This window comes from Mus caroli, unplaced genomic scaffold, assembly GCF_978045245.1.
Source record: "Mus caroli unplaced genomic scaffold, Mus_caroli_1 scaffold_13, whole genome shotgun sequence".
In the NCBI taxonomy this organism is placed as follows: Eukaryota; Metazoa; Chordata; class Mammalia; order Rodentia; family Muridae; genus Mus; species Mus caroli.
The window spans coordinates 32,980,514-32,996,807 of NW_028227268.1; the positions used below are offsets into that span (position 1 = coordinate 32,980,514).

The 16,294-nt window shown below is 42.5% G+C and overlaps 1 protein-coding gene across 1 annotated transcript in view; it reads left to right on the forward strand.

Moving 5' to 3' along the window:
• Positions 1-16,294, forward strand: part of Ankfn1 (ankyrin repeat and fibronectin type III domain containing 1) — a 251,159-nt gene that overhangs the window by 172,495 nt on the left and 62,370 nt on the right. Inside the window, exons 7-8 of the mRNA XM_021177915.2 lie at positions 12,255-12,352; positions 15,221-15,311. Of these exons, the coding sequence (XP_021033574.2) occupies positions 12,255-12,352; positions 15,221-15,311 (189 nt within the window). The remainder of the gene's footprint in view (positions 1-12,254; positions 12,353-15,220; positions 15,312-16,294) is intronic.

The following is a 16,294-nucleotide window of genomic DNA, read 5'->3' on the forward strand; positions in this document are numbered from 1 at the left end:
GTTCTCTCAGCATCCTTCAGTGACCACTTTCTATTGCTTTCCCATAAATAGTTGTACATTTTTAATTCAAGATTTTCTTCTTGCCTTCCAATTTTTTGTGGCATTATTTGCTTCTTTTAAAAATAACTGAATCAATTTTCTTAAAACCATCAATCCAGTCTCTGCTTCTGGGGTGTCACCAGAAAACACCAGGCAGCTCTGCACTGACTACAGAGATATTCTTCATCTGGGCACTTGACATCCCAGTAGCCACAGTTCTCCTGGGCCTCTGCTAGTACCTCATTAAAATGAGCAAGCAGTGGACTACATATGGAGATCAGAGGGCCATGAGGACAATATGTCGAAAATTTGCTAAGAGAGTAAATTTAAGGCACTATTTTCATAAAAATACGAGTAAATATGTAAGATAGTGGATATGTTAACTGGACTGACTCTAGTAATTATCTTATGATGACTATGACAACATCAAGCTAAATGATCACATCATACATCTTAGATATATGCATTTTTAAAATTAATAAAGTCCAATCATCACTAACAAAAAGATCAAACATCAATTTCATAAATCTATACTTGTATTTACTAGCTTCAAGGGGCCAAGTGGGCAAGATGATCTGAGTCCCTGTCCTGGAGTAAAAGCTATCTGTCTCTATGCTGTGGAGAACAGTATCCGATTCTCAAAGACTTAATGTTGTCTCTGGAGTCAGAAAAGACAAAAGGGATGTTTTTAGTGTTTACTGGGAAAAGAAAAGAAATATGAAGGTCAAGGGGAGGAAGGAGGAGGAGGGAAAAGGAAATGGAAGAGGTAGATAAGGAGGAGGAAGGAAGAAGAAAGAGGAGGAAGACAAAGAGGTCAGAAGAAGGAGGAGGAAAAGGAAATGAGGGGGGAAGAGAAGGAAGAGAAAAGAGGAGGAAAAGGAAGGAAGGGGAGAGACTTCCAGCAAAATGAAGTCTGTGTGAATTTCTTCCAAAAGAGGAAGGAGCCTGTTTTGTTTGAGAATCTAGACCCTGGAAGGAGAGAAATACAACCAAGTCCAAGGAAGGAAAGGCAAGTGTTCCGGAGCTTGGAGAGGGATTCAGGAAGCGGGCGCAGGAAGGCCTGGCCTTACTCCAGAGTCCCACCACTTTGGTTAAGTTGGTCAAATTCTCTAGAATGATTTCTGCCTGTCTGGTGGGTATTCTCAGGGTAAATGATGAAACTGCCTGTATAGATTAGCAGATTCTCATGAAGTTGTGGGTTTCCTTCCCTGGAGACAGAAGAAATGCAGTGAGTCATGCAAACTACCCAGGAAAGAGCCCTTTATTATGTACCTTATTGGGAGCAAAACAAAATCAGAAAGAAATCCAGTTGACCTGAGCCCTGATTCCATATAACTTCTACTAAAAGAAGCAGAGAGGATGTCAAAAATCAGTGTGGTATGGATCTTCCCTCAATGGATTTGTGTCTTTTACGTAAATGTAGTATGAAAAAAATGGAAAAAACAAAAACAAACAAACAAAAAACAAAACAACAACAAACAAACAAACTGCCTTTCTCTAAAGAAAGGCTCATCACCTGCCAAGGAAGCTGACATATTCTGATATGTCATTTGATATGACATCTTCCCTGTGACTGGTGATCCTAATTTTTCACGCATACAACAGGATTCAAAAAGCTGTGAACTGGCCATATACCTTGGACCTTATGTATTGTCTCAGTAATTTTTTGCCCTGGGGCCAATTAGGTCGCTTTTCCGGAGTTTGTATGCCCCCAAAGCAGCAGTTCTTAACCTGTGGGTCACTACCCCTTTGGGAGTCAGCCCAACTTTTCACAGGGCTCGTCATCTGTCAAATATCAGATACTTACATTATGATCCATAACCATGAGATTACAGTTACGACGTAGCAACAAAATGATTTTATGGTTGAGGGTCACCACAACATGAGGAGCTGAATTAAACGGTCGGCACGGCATTAGGACAGTTGAGAACCACTGCCCTAAGGTAACCTTATTGGAAAGTTTGCCCTATAATGGATGAGAGCTTCCGCAAGGCTGCATAGATGTCCCAGTACCACCACCTGCTCCTTCTGTCCTCCCTATTCAACACACTCGCAGATTCTCTGTGAGACCACGAAACGCTGGGCAATAAGGGCAGCATTGCATATGCCCTTAAGGAAAAGTGGCTGAACACTCGAGTGAAGAACCAGTGGTCCTCCCTGTGCCCTCCTTCAATGAGGGAAAGTCAAAAACATCTCAGATTCAGGACATTGATCCAAAAGACGGACTCTCCCATAAGGAAGAGGCACACCTCGCCTGTGGATCTCTAGCTGCCACTCAGTGATGAGCCCGAGATACTGATTGTTACAGTCTTCAAAAAGCAAATGCTTCTCTAATGAATCAAAAATTATCGCCACAATGTCTCCTTTAAAAGAAAAAAAAGACCTCTAAACAAGCAACCATCTAGCTGGATATCTTACAACTCAGCACTATGGCAGTGCTCCAAAGAGAAAGAAACCGTGGATAAGTATATCTGGATTAGTGAACTATGAATCTATTATCAGGGCATAGTGTCCTAAAACTGCCTATTTGTGCAGCCCAGATAACTATGGAATAAAATATAATAAAAATGTATGATAATAAAATCCTTATAACTAATAAAAAACACAATACTGACGATGAAGCCCAGATAGTCCACTTAGACACGGGGCAATCTCATACCACTGGAAGGACCATGGTATTCCTTGCCATGCAAAATGGTCAATATTCCGGTTTGGCAGCCCTGACTCAGGCATGCAGTTGCTCAGTCAAGTTCAAAGCTGCCTACCTTGCATGCTGTGTCCTGTACCAGTTTCTGGGCCAGTCCTGAATAAAGCAACAAGAATGGACGCAGCAAGTATGGACCCTCTGGTGGCCACTGCCCAGACCTCTTAGGCAGTAAGCACTTAGCAGTTGGCCTTATTGACCTTCAAACCCTCACTGTGCCACGCCAACTACGTGGGAGGGATGAGTATTTTGGTTTTGACCACTGCTATCAGAGTGTTGCCTGATTTATGAACAGTTCACCCATCAGATACTATATCCAGCAGGCCACTGAGCCTCTCCGAGCAACCTCATAGCCTTTATCCACAGATATAATGCTTAACTTGTTCCTTGAGGAAGATGAGGGGGATGTGTGTTGATGCACATGCGAATACATAGACACAAATGAATCTAGTATGAATTTTACCATGCATACAGGACAGCGAGTGATTTATAAATAGCAATAAAAAGCACTATTCTTTATCGTAAAACCCTTATAACCCAATAACTTTACCCAGATGCATTTGTTTATTTGTTTGAGCCCCTCATCTGAAGCCAACAGTCATGATTAGTACAGAAGTACGGTTCTGTCGTTAATATTGGCTGCTGCTGCTTTTCTCATTCACTTCACTGCAGCAAGACAAAAATGAAGCAACGAAATCCTCTTAGGAGCCCGACTTGCTCCCCAGCGCCATAAGCAACTGCCTTGTTAAATCAACTCATCACTTTTAAAACACTAAAAGAGTATTTTCTCAGTGCTTTGTGTGGCTTGCTATGCCAACTGCCACAGACATTTTACACTTAAGATTTCTATATCCATTTACTTATGTGTGTATATTCACACATGCACACACACATGCAAATGCGTGTCATGACAAAGTGGGGGATGGGGGATGTCAGAGAACAACCTACAGGAGTCAGCTGTCTCCTTCCACCAAGTGGGTTCTGGGAGTCAAGCTCTGGTTGCCAGGCTTGGTGACAAGTACCTTTACCTGCTGAACCACCTCAGTGGCCCTGAAAATTTTTACTTTAATCAGCATTATTAATATCACCTCTATTACTTTCTTAAATCTAGACCACAAATCAGTAAACTTCCTCTCCAAAAGAGCAGAGAGTCCATACATTAGTTTTTTTGCAAGTCACATCTTGTCTCTGTCACAGGTTATTTATGTGTATGTTTTGTTTTTTATAATCCTTTAAAAATGAAAAAGAAGAAGAAGAACTAAAGCCATCCTTAGTTTGCAAACTACACAAAACCAGCTTTGGGTCAGGTCTGGAATGACAGCTTGCTGGTACTTGGTCTAGACAGCTCACGAAACAATAAAACAAGCTGTGATTGATATCCTCTGCTGATTCTCTGGTGTAAATATCCCCTCAGTGGACAGGGTCAGGACTTCACTGGGCAGGTGCCGAGAAGGTGCAGCCTGGCAAGTTGCCCAGTGTTTCACATGGAGGTGCCATTGTGCAAGAGCCTCAAGAGTGTAAGAGTGGATCAAGGAGTCAAGAGTCTAAGCATTTGCTGCCTTCTGATGTCATTTATTCAGCTTTGCATTGATATTATTTTCTCTCTCTCTCTCTCTCTCTCTCTCTCTCTCTCTCTCTCAGCTATAGTTATGTTGACCAAATTTCTAACATTTTGGCAGTTTCTAAGCATTAACCACTGCCTATACACCCTGTGGGGCTCCTGGGATCAGCTCTGTCTTCCTCCATCCCCATAAGGATGCTACCTCAAAAAGCCACACTGTCATACTGCATGGCTCCAAGTGTGACATAATGAGTCCATGTTGGAGACTCTATATTGTGTCATTTGCCTGAACTCTTCCCAACACTTCATTTAATAGCAAAAAAAAAAAAAAAAAAAAAAAAAAGCCAGTAGATAAATCTACTTACTTAGGAGATTCTTGGAGGCTTGAGGGTCATTGGGCTTCCATTTCCTCCAATGGGGCAAATTCCTTAAACTTTGCCATCCCGGAGTGCAGAAAACACTGAAGTACAATTCACTGAGAGGCAGCCTGGCTCTGGCTAAGGGTCAGGTCAGCATCTAAGAGAGGAAGCTCCTATGTATCTCACTGGAGATGTGTGGCTGGCAGCAGCTGGGCTTCTGAAGAGCTGCAGTATCCAAAATGCATCTCATGCTAAATGTGGCTCTCGAGAGTATGAACTACTGAAGGCAGGGAAAGCCATGAAAATGTAATATCTCCCATATAGACATCCAAGAGGATCGAGAGAAAGAATAAATTCACACACGGAGCCACAATGCTATAACTCTTAGGGAATTCAAAAGCAAACGATAAAGACTATGTAGCAGACCTTTTGGGGTGTGAAGCAGTGATTGCTCACTAATATATACATATATATATGTGTGTGTATATGTATATATATATATGGACGTTTATACATCTATGCCCCCTGACTGTGTCTCTATGTAGTACTGACACAGGACAAGCAAAAACTAAGAGTGGAAAGATTGCAGGTAAATTAGCTCAGGCTACTTTTGTGGATGGTGAACTCTAACAATCAATAAATAAATACAGCCTTCTGATCCAAGCATTGCTTTTAGTCCTGTAAAAGGAATAGGTGCAAGAAAGTGTTTCTGATATTGGGGTGCACTGGAAGACTTTTGCCCTTAATTTAAATCATTGTTTTTCTAGGGAAATTTAATTTGGGTGAAAATGTTTTTCTAATTAACTGGATGACCGTGTAGTGTGCAAACAATAAAGATTCTTGTTTGAAAGTAACGCATGCCCCCATGCTCCTAGGACTACCAAGGGAATTTAAAATGAAAAGAAAAAAAAAAAGTCTAGCAGCTCCGACCTCACATTTTATCAGAGCTAAAAAAGACTCCCCAACTCCACAGTTTTCCTATCAGTTTACAATTTAAAAGCCGCAAGAGTTGAGCAGGTTCAAGCTGTACCAAGAACCTTTTTCTCATCACTAGGAATGGCTGCGATTGATTGCAATCTGGGTCTCTCAGTGGGTGCGTCCTTCCCTCCCTCTCTGCTCCTCTAGTGCTGGGCTTGGCCTGCAAGGTTAGAAACGGCACATTTCGACGGCTCCGAGGAAGATTTCATAATGCTGGTACTGGGCTGGGCAGTCTAGCCAAATTCCATTCATTAGCCCAGGCGCCAGCCAGAGTATGACCAGCAAGAATGCTGTTTTGGTTCCATAGAAGAACTGATAGGAAATCGGAAATGCCCCCCCACGCCCATTTTTTTCCCTGTCTGTCTCTTTTGGTTTTAGTTCCTAAGAGGTAATATATGGACAAATGAAGGGTTCAAGATTCTGGACTGTGGAAGACAGGAGTCAGTTGCTAACCAGACCGGGAATGGAGCCGCTTAACCAACCCGCTCTTCTTTCTTGTGTTTTGATCCATTCTGATACTGCTTGTTTCAAAAGTATCTGTGTATGGGCAGCAGACTTGTGTGTATATTAGACCTTAAGCATTCCCAAATCAGAAATCAAATATCTAACCCACCTAAAGTTTCCAGAGCTGCTGCCACTGCCGTGGGGACTAAGATGGGGGCTTTGGAGAACAGTACTAATCTCTTGGTTCCTGCCACAAATGAACCATCTATACAAGAGTCTCCTAGGATCCCCAAGGGAATTAAAATTCTCACAGACAAGCTGCTCTGACCTCTTAAATGCAAAATGATTGAAGAAGCAGGAGCTTCTTGGAGAAGTCTGAGAGTTGCTGGAGAGTTTGCAGGAGATGCGGGGGGGGGGGGGGGGGTAGCGGATTGGCAGGGATGCTTCCCCTGAGAAGTTAGAGAACGCTACAGCACCACCTCTGAAGTAAGGGGCAGAAGCTTTAGAGAAAGAGAGTAGTATACTAAGAGACAAAGCAGTGTAAACAGTGATGGGTGGGAGACAAAGGGCTGGTGGTGGGGGAGGGGAGAGAAAATACAATGTCATTAGCATATTTTTCCTGAGTACACTCTGGACGGATGGGCTGTGGGTCCAAATGGCTGGAGGACCTGGCAGGGTAGCGGGTTTGATTGGTGCATTGGCAGTGTGGGAGTTTTGGGGATTTTGTTTGTTTGGTTGGGTTTTTTTTTTTGGAGGGGTGGGTGGGCAGGTTGGTTTGTTTTGTCAACTCAAGAGAAATCAATTCAACATCAAGGCAGTGCTTGCTTTTGTGTTGTCTTTATGTTTCAAAAACAAACCAGCCTGAGACTTAGCTAGCACTCTGACGCTTGCGATCTACCTGCTATGGATGGTATCCTCTGCTTGTGCGCCCAAGTACTTCAGAGTCATTGACTCTGAGTCTGAAACACTTTCTATCACATCAAAGACTTCAATGTGACAGGCCCAGGCTGGAGCTCTTTATCTTCCTCAGCTTCTGAACTGTATTTTCTATCCCTGTCATCAAGTCCCTGTGGGGTGAAGCTAGAACTTCCCAGTCCTATCTTAGTTCTTTTTCTGGTGCTAGAATAAAATATCCAAGGCTGGGTAATTTATCAAAGAAAGAGGCTTTTATTGTGGGTCAGGGTTCAGAAAGCGGGGAAGCCCGGATGTATGATACCAACATATACAGCATGCTGCTTCAACTCATAGCTGAAAGCAGAAATAGACAGAGGAAACAAGACAGGAGGGACCACCTTGTGTTTAGACCACCTGCTCCTATGGTAACTGATCAGGTCTCATGAGAACTGAGCACTCCTTCCAGAGTGGAACTGCTTCCTCTTAACAACCGAAGCATCTCTCAAGGTCACTACTTCCCCTCCAACACTGGTTCTCTGGAGGTCAAATTCATCATGGCCAGGACAAATCATACTCAAGCCATAGCACTGCCCAAAACAACACAATGCTCTTGAATCCTAGATTAAAAATAAATAAATAAATATTTGTTAAAATCACAAAGCTTCCCACTTGAACAGCCAAAGTTATCTGTTGTAAATAGAGTGAATCACTGAGCCACAGGCTTTAAGAGGTTTTGACACCTTTTTTGCTCATTTTCATTTGTTAACGAGCCACCATATGGCTTCTGTTCTCCAAACTATACTGAAGCAGTCTCTATGATCTTTATCTTCAAATTATGTCTTATCTGGTTTTAAAGTTCATCTATGTAGCTCCAGGGATTTAGAGAATGCTTATATGTGGTTTTCTCAGGACTATCCTATGGAGTCTTAAACTACCTATAAAGAACTTTCCAGAGGGAGCATGCTCAGTTCTCTTCCTGAATCCCCTCTTGTTCCAGGGACTCCTGCTCAATACTCTCTCCTTCTTTAGCTGATCAGAAGCAGCTTGCATTTCCATGTAGCTTCAGGCCAGAAAGATGCCCCCTCCCTGCTCCCACAACCACAACCACCCCAGCCCAGAAAAAGTGCATGGAGGAGAAGCACTGTTGGCAACACAGAGCACACTGGTTCTCCCAACAAGGAAAACTTTTCCCTCTGATATGAATTCTTTTTCTCAAACTCCTTCATCTTTGAAACACACAAGAGTCACAGGATCTAATCAGACTACTGTGTGAGAGAGACTGAGTGGTGATTCCCCTGAGCAGAACCTACCTCCACACAGACCTGCTTCTTGGTTTTGTTTTGTCTGTCAAGAAGCCAGGTCCTTGTGTTCTACTGAGACATGTTTTCGTAAAGCACATTTTTCAATAGAGTATAAATACTTTTTATTCAGACAAAAATAGTGGTTCCTTCAGAAATATTGGGCATTGTATCTTTGAGCAAAGTCTTACTGATGACTTGCCAAACCCTGTTAGAATTCCTATGAACCCTTCCTCTGATTTGAGGCTGTCATCTGAATTGTTAGACCGGAGTCCCAGCCCTTCCCTGGAAAACATCAACATGTGGCTCTGAGCTGGGGGTCTTCTTCCTATGGATCAGGATTTAGATAAGACTGTCTCCTGTTACTTGGGATCTTGGGTGCCAGGGGTTGATCCTGAAGTTTCTACAGACTACTGGTGCTGTTGACTGAGTCTATGGCTCTCTGGCTGACTCTGCCTGCTGTTGGCACAGGGCTGTCCCTGTGTGTGTCTCTTTGAGAGGTTCCCATTTTGCAATCAGACTCAGGAGGCCCTTGTCCAACCATTGCATAACACATGTCAGTGTGATCCGGGTCCTCGGATTGTTGTTTCTCGTGCCCTGCATGTGAATAGAATGGAACTTGCAAAATGGAGAAAGCCTGTGCTGGAATTGCCCAGTGATTCATACAAGTCAGAGGAGCATCAGGGCTCCATCTTCTCTGGACGGCTTCTGTGGTCTGTGTGATTGTGGTGCTTGGCACTTGGCTTCCAGAGACTCCAAAGAAATCCCATGGAACAAAAAACAAAGAGAAGAAACAGGATGGGTGGAGATATCTCCTCACTGAAGCAGGAACTGGAAGAGTTATTCTCAACCTGTGGGTCTCGACCCCTCTGGAGGATAGAACACCCTTTTCACAGGGGTTGCCCAAGACCATCAGAGAATACAGATATTTACATTATGACTCATAACAGTAGCAAAATTACAGTTAGGAAGCAGTAATGGACAGAATTTTATGGTTGGGAGGTCACCACAACATGAAGAGTTGTATTAAAGGGCCACAGCATTAGGAAGGTTGAGACCCCCTGGAACTGAGTGGGGCAGTGGATGGACTGACAGACTGACTTGCTGCTCCTGAATGGGCAGATGTGGTCTGCCCTCTCCGGTGGGGGAGATATGGAGTTCTCAAACCTGTTTGAGTTCTTGGTTCCTAGATGCTATTTTCTTAGCTAGCTCTTTTCTGAGAGCAAGATCCAGGAATCCTCTCTCAGGGGCTTTCCTAGGAAGACTGGTTGGAGTCGTGTAAGGAACACCTGGTTCAGGGCAGTTAGCTAGATTTGTTTCTAGATTATTCCCCAAAGGTGTTGCTCTGTTCAGGTGTATTTATGTGTTTGCTGCCTTTTAAAGATTTTTTTAAATTTTTTCCTTCATGTTTATGTGTCAGTACCTGTATGTATATATGTATATGTATTTGTATGTATGTACGTGTGTATTATGTGTATATGAATTAAGTATTATGTACATACACATGTATGTAGGCGTCAGAAGTCCTGAAACTAGAGTTGCAGGCAGTTATTAGCTGCCATGTAGGTGGTAGGAACCAAATTCAGGACCTCTGTAAATGCAGCCAGTGCTCTGAACTGCTGAGCTGTCTCTCTGGCCTCTGCTTCTTGGGTCTCTGTCAGTTAGCGGCCAGCCTGGACTACATAGTAAGCTCCAGGCCAGCCATCATGACACAGTGAGACTCTCTCTTTGAATGTTAACTGTCATTAGTTTACTGTTCCTGCTGGTCTTTATTTTCAGTTCAGTATGATGTTCAATTCTGATTACAGAGTTCTCTCAATTTTTCTTTAAGAGACTCTGCCTCTTCAAGAGCTAGTGGCACATAAGAATAATAAAACATTTTGAAAAAATGCATATAAAATGTAATATATATTATATATACAATTTATATATAAAGAAGGTATTATATACTCCTTTAAAAGTTTCTTTATATATTACATATGCATATATACTCTATGACTTTAATCTTTAATTCAAGCTATTGTATGAGGGTCACCTGTAAGGATGAAGAGCCAAGCAGAAAACCCAATAAGGAAGCCCCTGGATGTTGATGCTTATAGTTATCAAGGTCTGTTCTGGGACTGCTATCATGGAAAGGAAAATGGGGAGCTGACAGGAGACATTATGGAAGTGGAAACTGTGTTCCGTGATCAACCAGTTGTAAGGAAGTAGGGGAAAGACAAGGCAAGAATGCTCTGAGACTTCGGTTTGGCAGTTGAATAGATGGGAAATTCAATTCAGTAACATTGAGTAGACACTCCTACTTAGGGAGAATTCAGACAAACCAGAGGCGCACATGAAGAGTTTTACAGGAGAAGGCTAAAGCACAAAGGAGAGGCCATACCTAGAGTCACACTTTTAAGACCCACAGTGACATGAAAGAGAAGACCAGCATCAAGGACACACACAGTAAAAGGAAAGGCAACATCCGCCCCTCTGACCTGCCCTCCAGCATCAACTGGAAAGGAAGAACCAAGAAGGACTTAGAAACAAAGAGGCAGAAGAAACCTAGGAGAGGTATAACACAGGAAAAGAAGGCTGCAAAAAACTGGGGGCAGGGGGAGGCAAGAGGAGGGGGAGTGCTCCTCACTGGGCTGCTCCAGTTATGGGAGCCCTGAGAAATTTAGGGAGTGGGATATCTAGAGAGTGAAGGAAGCAAGCTGGATATTAAGGGGACAAAGAGGTGAGACAGGGAATAGAGACAGCACTCCAAAAGTGAGAGCCTAGATATTAAGGTGTCATAGAGAAGATATCATCAGTCTTCGTGTCTCTTGTTTGTCGTCAAGAGGTTTTTCCATGTGACTTTGGCTCCTAAGGCTTTGTTGCTGCTTACTTTTAGTCCCTCTCATATACAAAGTTATGTAAGACTCTAGCTAGCTCCTGTGATGTCCCATTCATCTTTCTGGTGTAGCCCGTTGAACCAGCAGAAGATGCTATGAAAGGATCCAGTCACATAGTACGATGGGATGTTGGAATTTGGTTAATTTGAGTATGGATGAAGACCTTCTTTGGGGGGTGTCAGAGGACTAAGACGCTGGGCAGTTCAGCCGCAAACTGCAGCTCCAGGAGAAGCTCCTGAAGGAGGCTGAGAGAAGGCTGTGAGAGGGAAGCTGAAGAGGTTAGTGTACAAGACGCTGGAGGAAGAGGGTGTTATCAGGAGAAGGCATCGGATGAGGAAATGAGCTGAGACGTGTCTTCATCTGAGATGAGAATTGTAACTCCAAAAAAAGAATTTTCAGTAAAAAAAAAATAAATTAAATTAAATTAAAAAAGGGAGGGAAAATCAGACAAAGGAAGTAATAAGTATTCTAATGGTTTGTTCACCACTTGCATTCAGCAACTCATATGTTGGATTGCTATATTATCTATGATGTACCTAAATGTGTGTGTGTGTGTACACAGATACACAGTGTCTTTAATATTGCAATGGCCTCATGGACAAAAATTAGCACCATTCACCTCACAGGCACCTCAATAAAATACAAGCTAAATGCCTATAGCCTAGTGTATCCTGCTGACTTAGATTTGTGTAAGTACAGTCTACAGGGTTCTTAACAAGGAAATTGCTGAATAACGAGTTCTCAGAACACATCCGGGTCGCTAACAGATGCATATTTAATATGCGTTACAGCTCACATTACAAACATCACAAAAGGCACGCATAATATGCAAGTTGTTATCTATCAAGATTTAAAAACTCATCAGGCATATACATGAGGATTGATGTATTTTTCTCTGGAGGGGGAGACTCATCTTTTTTTTTTTTAAATGACACCATCCAAGGAGTACCATGAGCTATTCAAAGATGGAGGTGGGGTTGTTAGAGGCATTGCTTGCAGCACTGCTTATCATGTAACTAAGTCTTGTCTTATTCTCCCCATCCCCCTCTTCTCCCCCTTCCCCTCCCCCTCTCCCTTTTCCTCCCCATCCCCCCTCAGTGGAATGGAGCATGTCTAAAGACTTTTCCCCGTTGGCTGGGGAGATCATCATGGGTAACCTGCAGACGCTGAGGTGTACAATCACAGGACTCACCACGGTAAGTGTCCCCCTGAGGGAGTTGACATCCTCTGCCTTTTGCACAGGGATACTGGTAGCAGACGCCTACTCTCCAAGCAACAGCCAACACCCAGGCCTCTGGCAACAACTGCCATTCGTTAAGCATGATATGTCTGGCATCCATAATCTGAGTCTGACAAAGGGGTGAGCAGACAGCATGAACCACTTTGTAAACTGCCATGTTCTAAGGAGATCAGAAAGAGACTGGCCTCATGCGAGCCTTGAAAGCTGCTGCTTTCTGGATCACAGTCTAATCTGCAGGGGGATCAAAGGCTCTGGGAGATCCAATTTTGACTCCCTGTCTGATGGTAAAAATAACAGCCTCATCTGGCCCTCACCCCCACCGCCCCATTGAGATCAGTCATCAACTGGAGTCACACAATTTCCTGAGAGAAATCCTTTCCCCCTGATTAAAAAGGAGGAGAAGAAAAAAAACTGCTTGAATCTGCTACTACAGAAAAGAAACTTATACAGGGCAGAGGTATAACCCTCTACATAACATAAACTAACTGCGAATGAAAAGCTAGAACTAGCCAGGTTTATTTGTGTAACCAATCTAAACTCAAAGATTATTTATGAAGCACAAATGAACATCCAAAATGCAAAAAAATAAAAATAAAAACACCCAATGAATCTGCCCAGATTGAGAAAACTCTGAATTTCTTCAAATAATTACAATTCAGAAGATATTATATTATATATATGTGTGTGTGTATGTAATATGTTACATATATATACACATTATATATGTATATATAATTTTAATCAAGGTCTTTTCAATGTAACATTAAGCTTTTAAAATTCAATTCAAATAATTAATATCTTAAGGCTTTCATATGGGAGGAGCAGAGAGATATTTCTGTTGTTTTCTTAGAGGTTAGCCAATTAAAACAGTTATCTGTACTATATAATCCTGAAACCCAGCATTAAAAAGCTGCCATCCCAGCTTCTTCTAAGAGAATTCTTGGTGGTTTGGTCACCACCAAGAATCCTGACTTTTAGTCCTAATCGCATGTCTACACCAGAGAGCAGAACTGTGGATTACCAGAGCAAACAAAGTCCCCCAAGTGGGTGGCCCCAGAGATGCTATCAACTGAAGACTGACTCCAACACTGGCTTGCACGGTGGAAGGAGGCCAGGAGGAACCCCAGGGAATTTCCATTGCTTAAAAGAAAAAGTGATATCATGATAAAAATGGAAAACCCTCCACAGAGAGGTTCTCTGACATCTAAACTAGCTTCTCTGGGGATGAGGTTTTTCCACTTCCCCATCCAATGAGAGCAACTCAGACATTATCCCGAGCATATAAAAGCTTGGAAGTGAATTCATAGTTCTAGGCCATCCCTATAACCCTGTTGTACATAAAACCCAATTTTCAATGTTAGAGGATAAGGTGTTAACTTCATTATATGATAAGGCAATATCATTGAAATCTTTGCAAATTCTCCACAAAGATTTTATTTTAATGCAAACAACATTCTACGTTTACAGCAAGCAAGCAATCATTCACCCAATATTGGCTTCTCTAATGCCCCTTTGGTGTCACAGAAAAATAAAAGAAGAAGAAGAAGAAGAAGAAGAAAAAACAAGAGAAAAGAAACCTTAAAGCAAACATTAAAGCCATACAAAACATTTTAAAGAATTATCAGTAAGCAAAAAATCAACTCCTTAATTCTTAATTCCATAAAAAGATACTAAAGAAAATAGGCCATTCTTTTAATAGTGGCTTTTAAAATCGAAGTCACACCAGAAAGTTGATTTTTCTTTATGCCTGAACAGCTGAGTAAAAAGATGACCCTTGAAGCACTATTTATTGTGGCACAAAATGGAAAGAACCCCAGAATCTACCAGTGAGGGGCCGGCAGGATGGAGGGATGGAGGGATGGAGGGATGGAGGGATGGAGGGATGGAGGGATGGAGGGATGGAGGGATGGAGGGATGGAGGGATGGAGGGATGGAGGGAGGCACTGGCTAGTGAAGCACTATACAGCCACTAAGGGATGGGCACTCCTGCCTCCAAGTACAAGTCTGCAAGGATATTTAGTGCAGCTTGCTAATTTTCTAAAGTAACTTGACCAGCGACAGGAGCTTGGTGGCTGTTGCCTCTGGAGAAGGGAAAATACATAGAAAATGGTGAGGGTGGGAGGTTACTGCTGCTATTAAGCATTGTGAAACTATGTGGGTTTCAAGAATTTGTGGTGAAGAGAGAGAGAGAGACAGAGAGAGAGACAGAGACAGAGAGACAGAGACAAAGACAGAGGGAGGGAGGGAGGGAGGGAGGGAGGGAGGGAGGGAGGGAGGGAGGGAGGGAGGGAGGTGTTTCTTGGGCTTTTGTTTTTGTATTTTTATTTTTTTTTTTATTTTGGTTGGTTTTTTGCTTGTTTGTCTGTTGGTATTCTCAAGAGAGAGATAGAAAGGGTGAGTTTAGTGTGTCAAAGTAGGGAGGATCTAAGAGCTGGGGGAGAGGAAACTGTGATTAGAATACATTATATGACAAAAACGATTTTATACATACAAATGAATATATACAAATATATACGTATACATGTATATGTGTGTATATATACATGTGTGTGTATACATATGTGTGTATAGATGAAGAGAGAGAGAGAGAGAGGAAGGAAGGAGGAGAGAGGGAAGGAGGAGAGAGGGAAGAGGAATAGAGGGAGGAGGGAGAGAGGGAAGAGGGAGGGGAGAATTGACATATAATTTAGGAACACTGGGAGTCAGGAAAAATAAATATGATACTCCAATTATGAATTCTAGAAAGTACACAGAAACTAAGAGAATCCTTCAAATGTGATGAATTGTAACGCCTGATGCAGTATCCCATTTCAATTCTTTGCAGGGCCAACAGTATTTTGTTCAAGTCTCAGCTTACAACATGAAAGGATGGGGACCAGCTCAGACCACAACGCCAGTGTGTGCCTCCCCCTCCAGTAGGTGGTAGCTACTTCCAGGATGACAGCCTGCTCAGCTACTCCATCCCTTAGGTGTCTCTGCCAGCTCCCCTCCCCCACAGCTTCTCAGAGCAGCAGCTGGGCCACAGAAGACTAATCCCCCTGCAGAAATGTTCACAGGAAGGCAGCTCAGGAGAGAGAAGGGGGCATATGAAATCACAACAGTGTGCTAACAACAGTGTCTTCCCTTAGTTGTACCCTTCAGAGGTTACTGAAAAGCTCAGCTTTAATTCGCTATCTGTAGAATGGGTTTGAATCCCACCCTTTCGCAGGGCTTTGTGGGGATGGAGAAGACACCATTGAGAGGCCAGCTCAGAGTATACAGCCTATGGCAGTGCTTGTCTTCCTTCCCTTGCCTGCAGCAGACACGTCACATTGATATCCTAGAGATATCTACTTATGACATTCAGCCAAAAGAAAAGCTTTTTTCTTTTTTTTAAATCAAGTTACCCTGCCACAATTACAATGTCGAACATTTTTAGTGGTGGCTGAGGAACTCAGCAAAGGCCTTTTCCAGTCATTTGAAGATTAATAATTTATGCCTGGTATGCTTGTTATAACTCCCTGTTTGGTATAACCAGAAAATGTAATTAACAAGAACAAACATCTTCAGAGAGACAAAGGAGCAGACTGCTCTCTACAAGGAGTCCAGCACTCTGGATTGTATTTCCATCTTTTCAGAAAGTTACTAATGTCATAGTCAAAAGAGTCCTGCCATACGTTTCTTGTAAGAGTGAGACCTGCTCAATCATTTATGGAACACAGCTTGTATCTTATGCAAATGCCTTACGAATACCCATTTCCACTGCCTCACTTTACACTACACGTCTTGGGAGTTAGTTTAAGGAAACAAAGGTGCAGATAAACAATTCTGCACAGAATCTGCACTGCAGCAGTTTATTAATAACAGCTAAATATCATGTGTAGCAAAGGAAACAAATACCGACTACTAGTGTAATAGT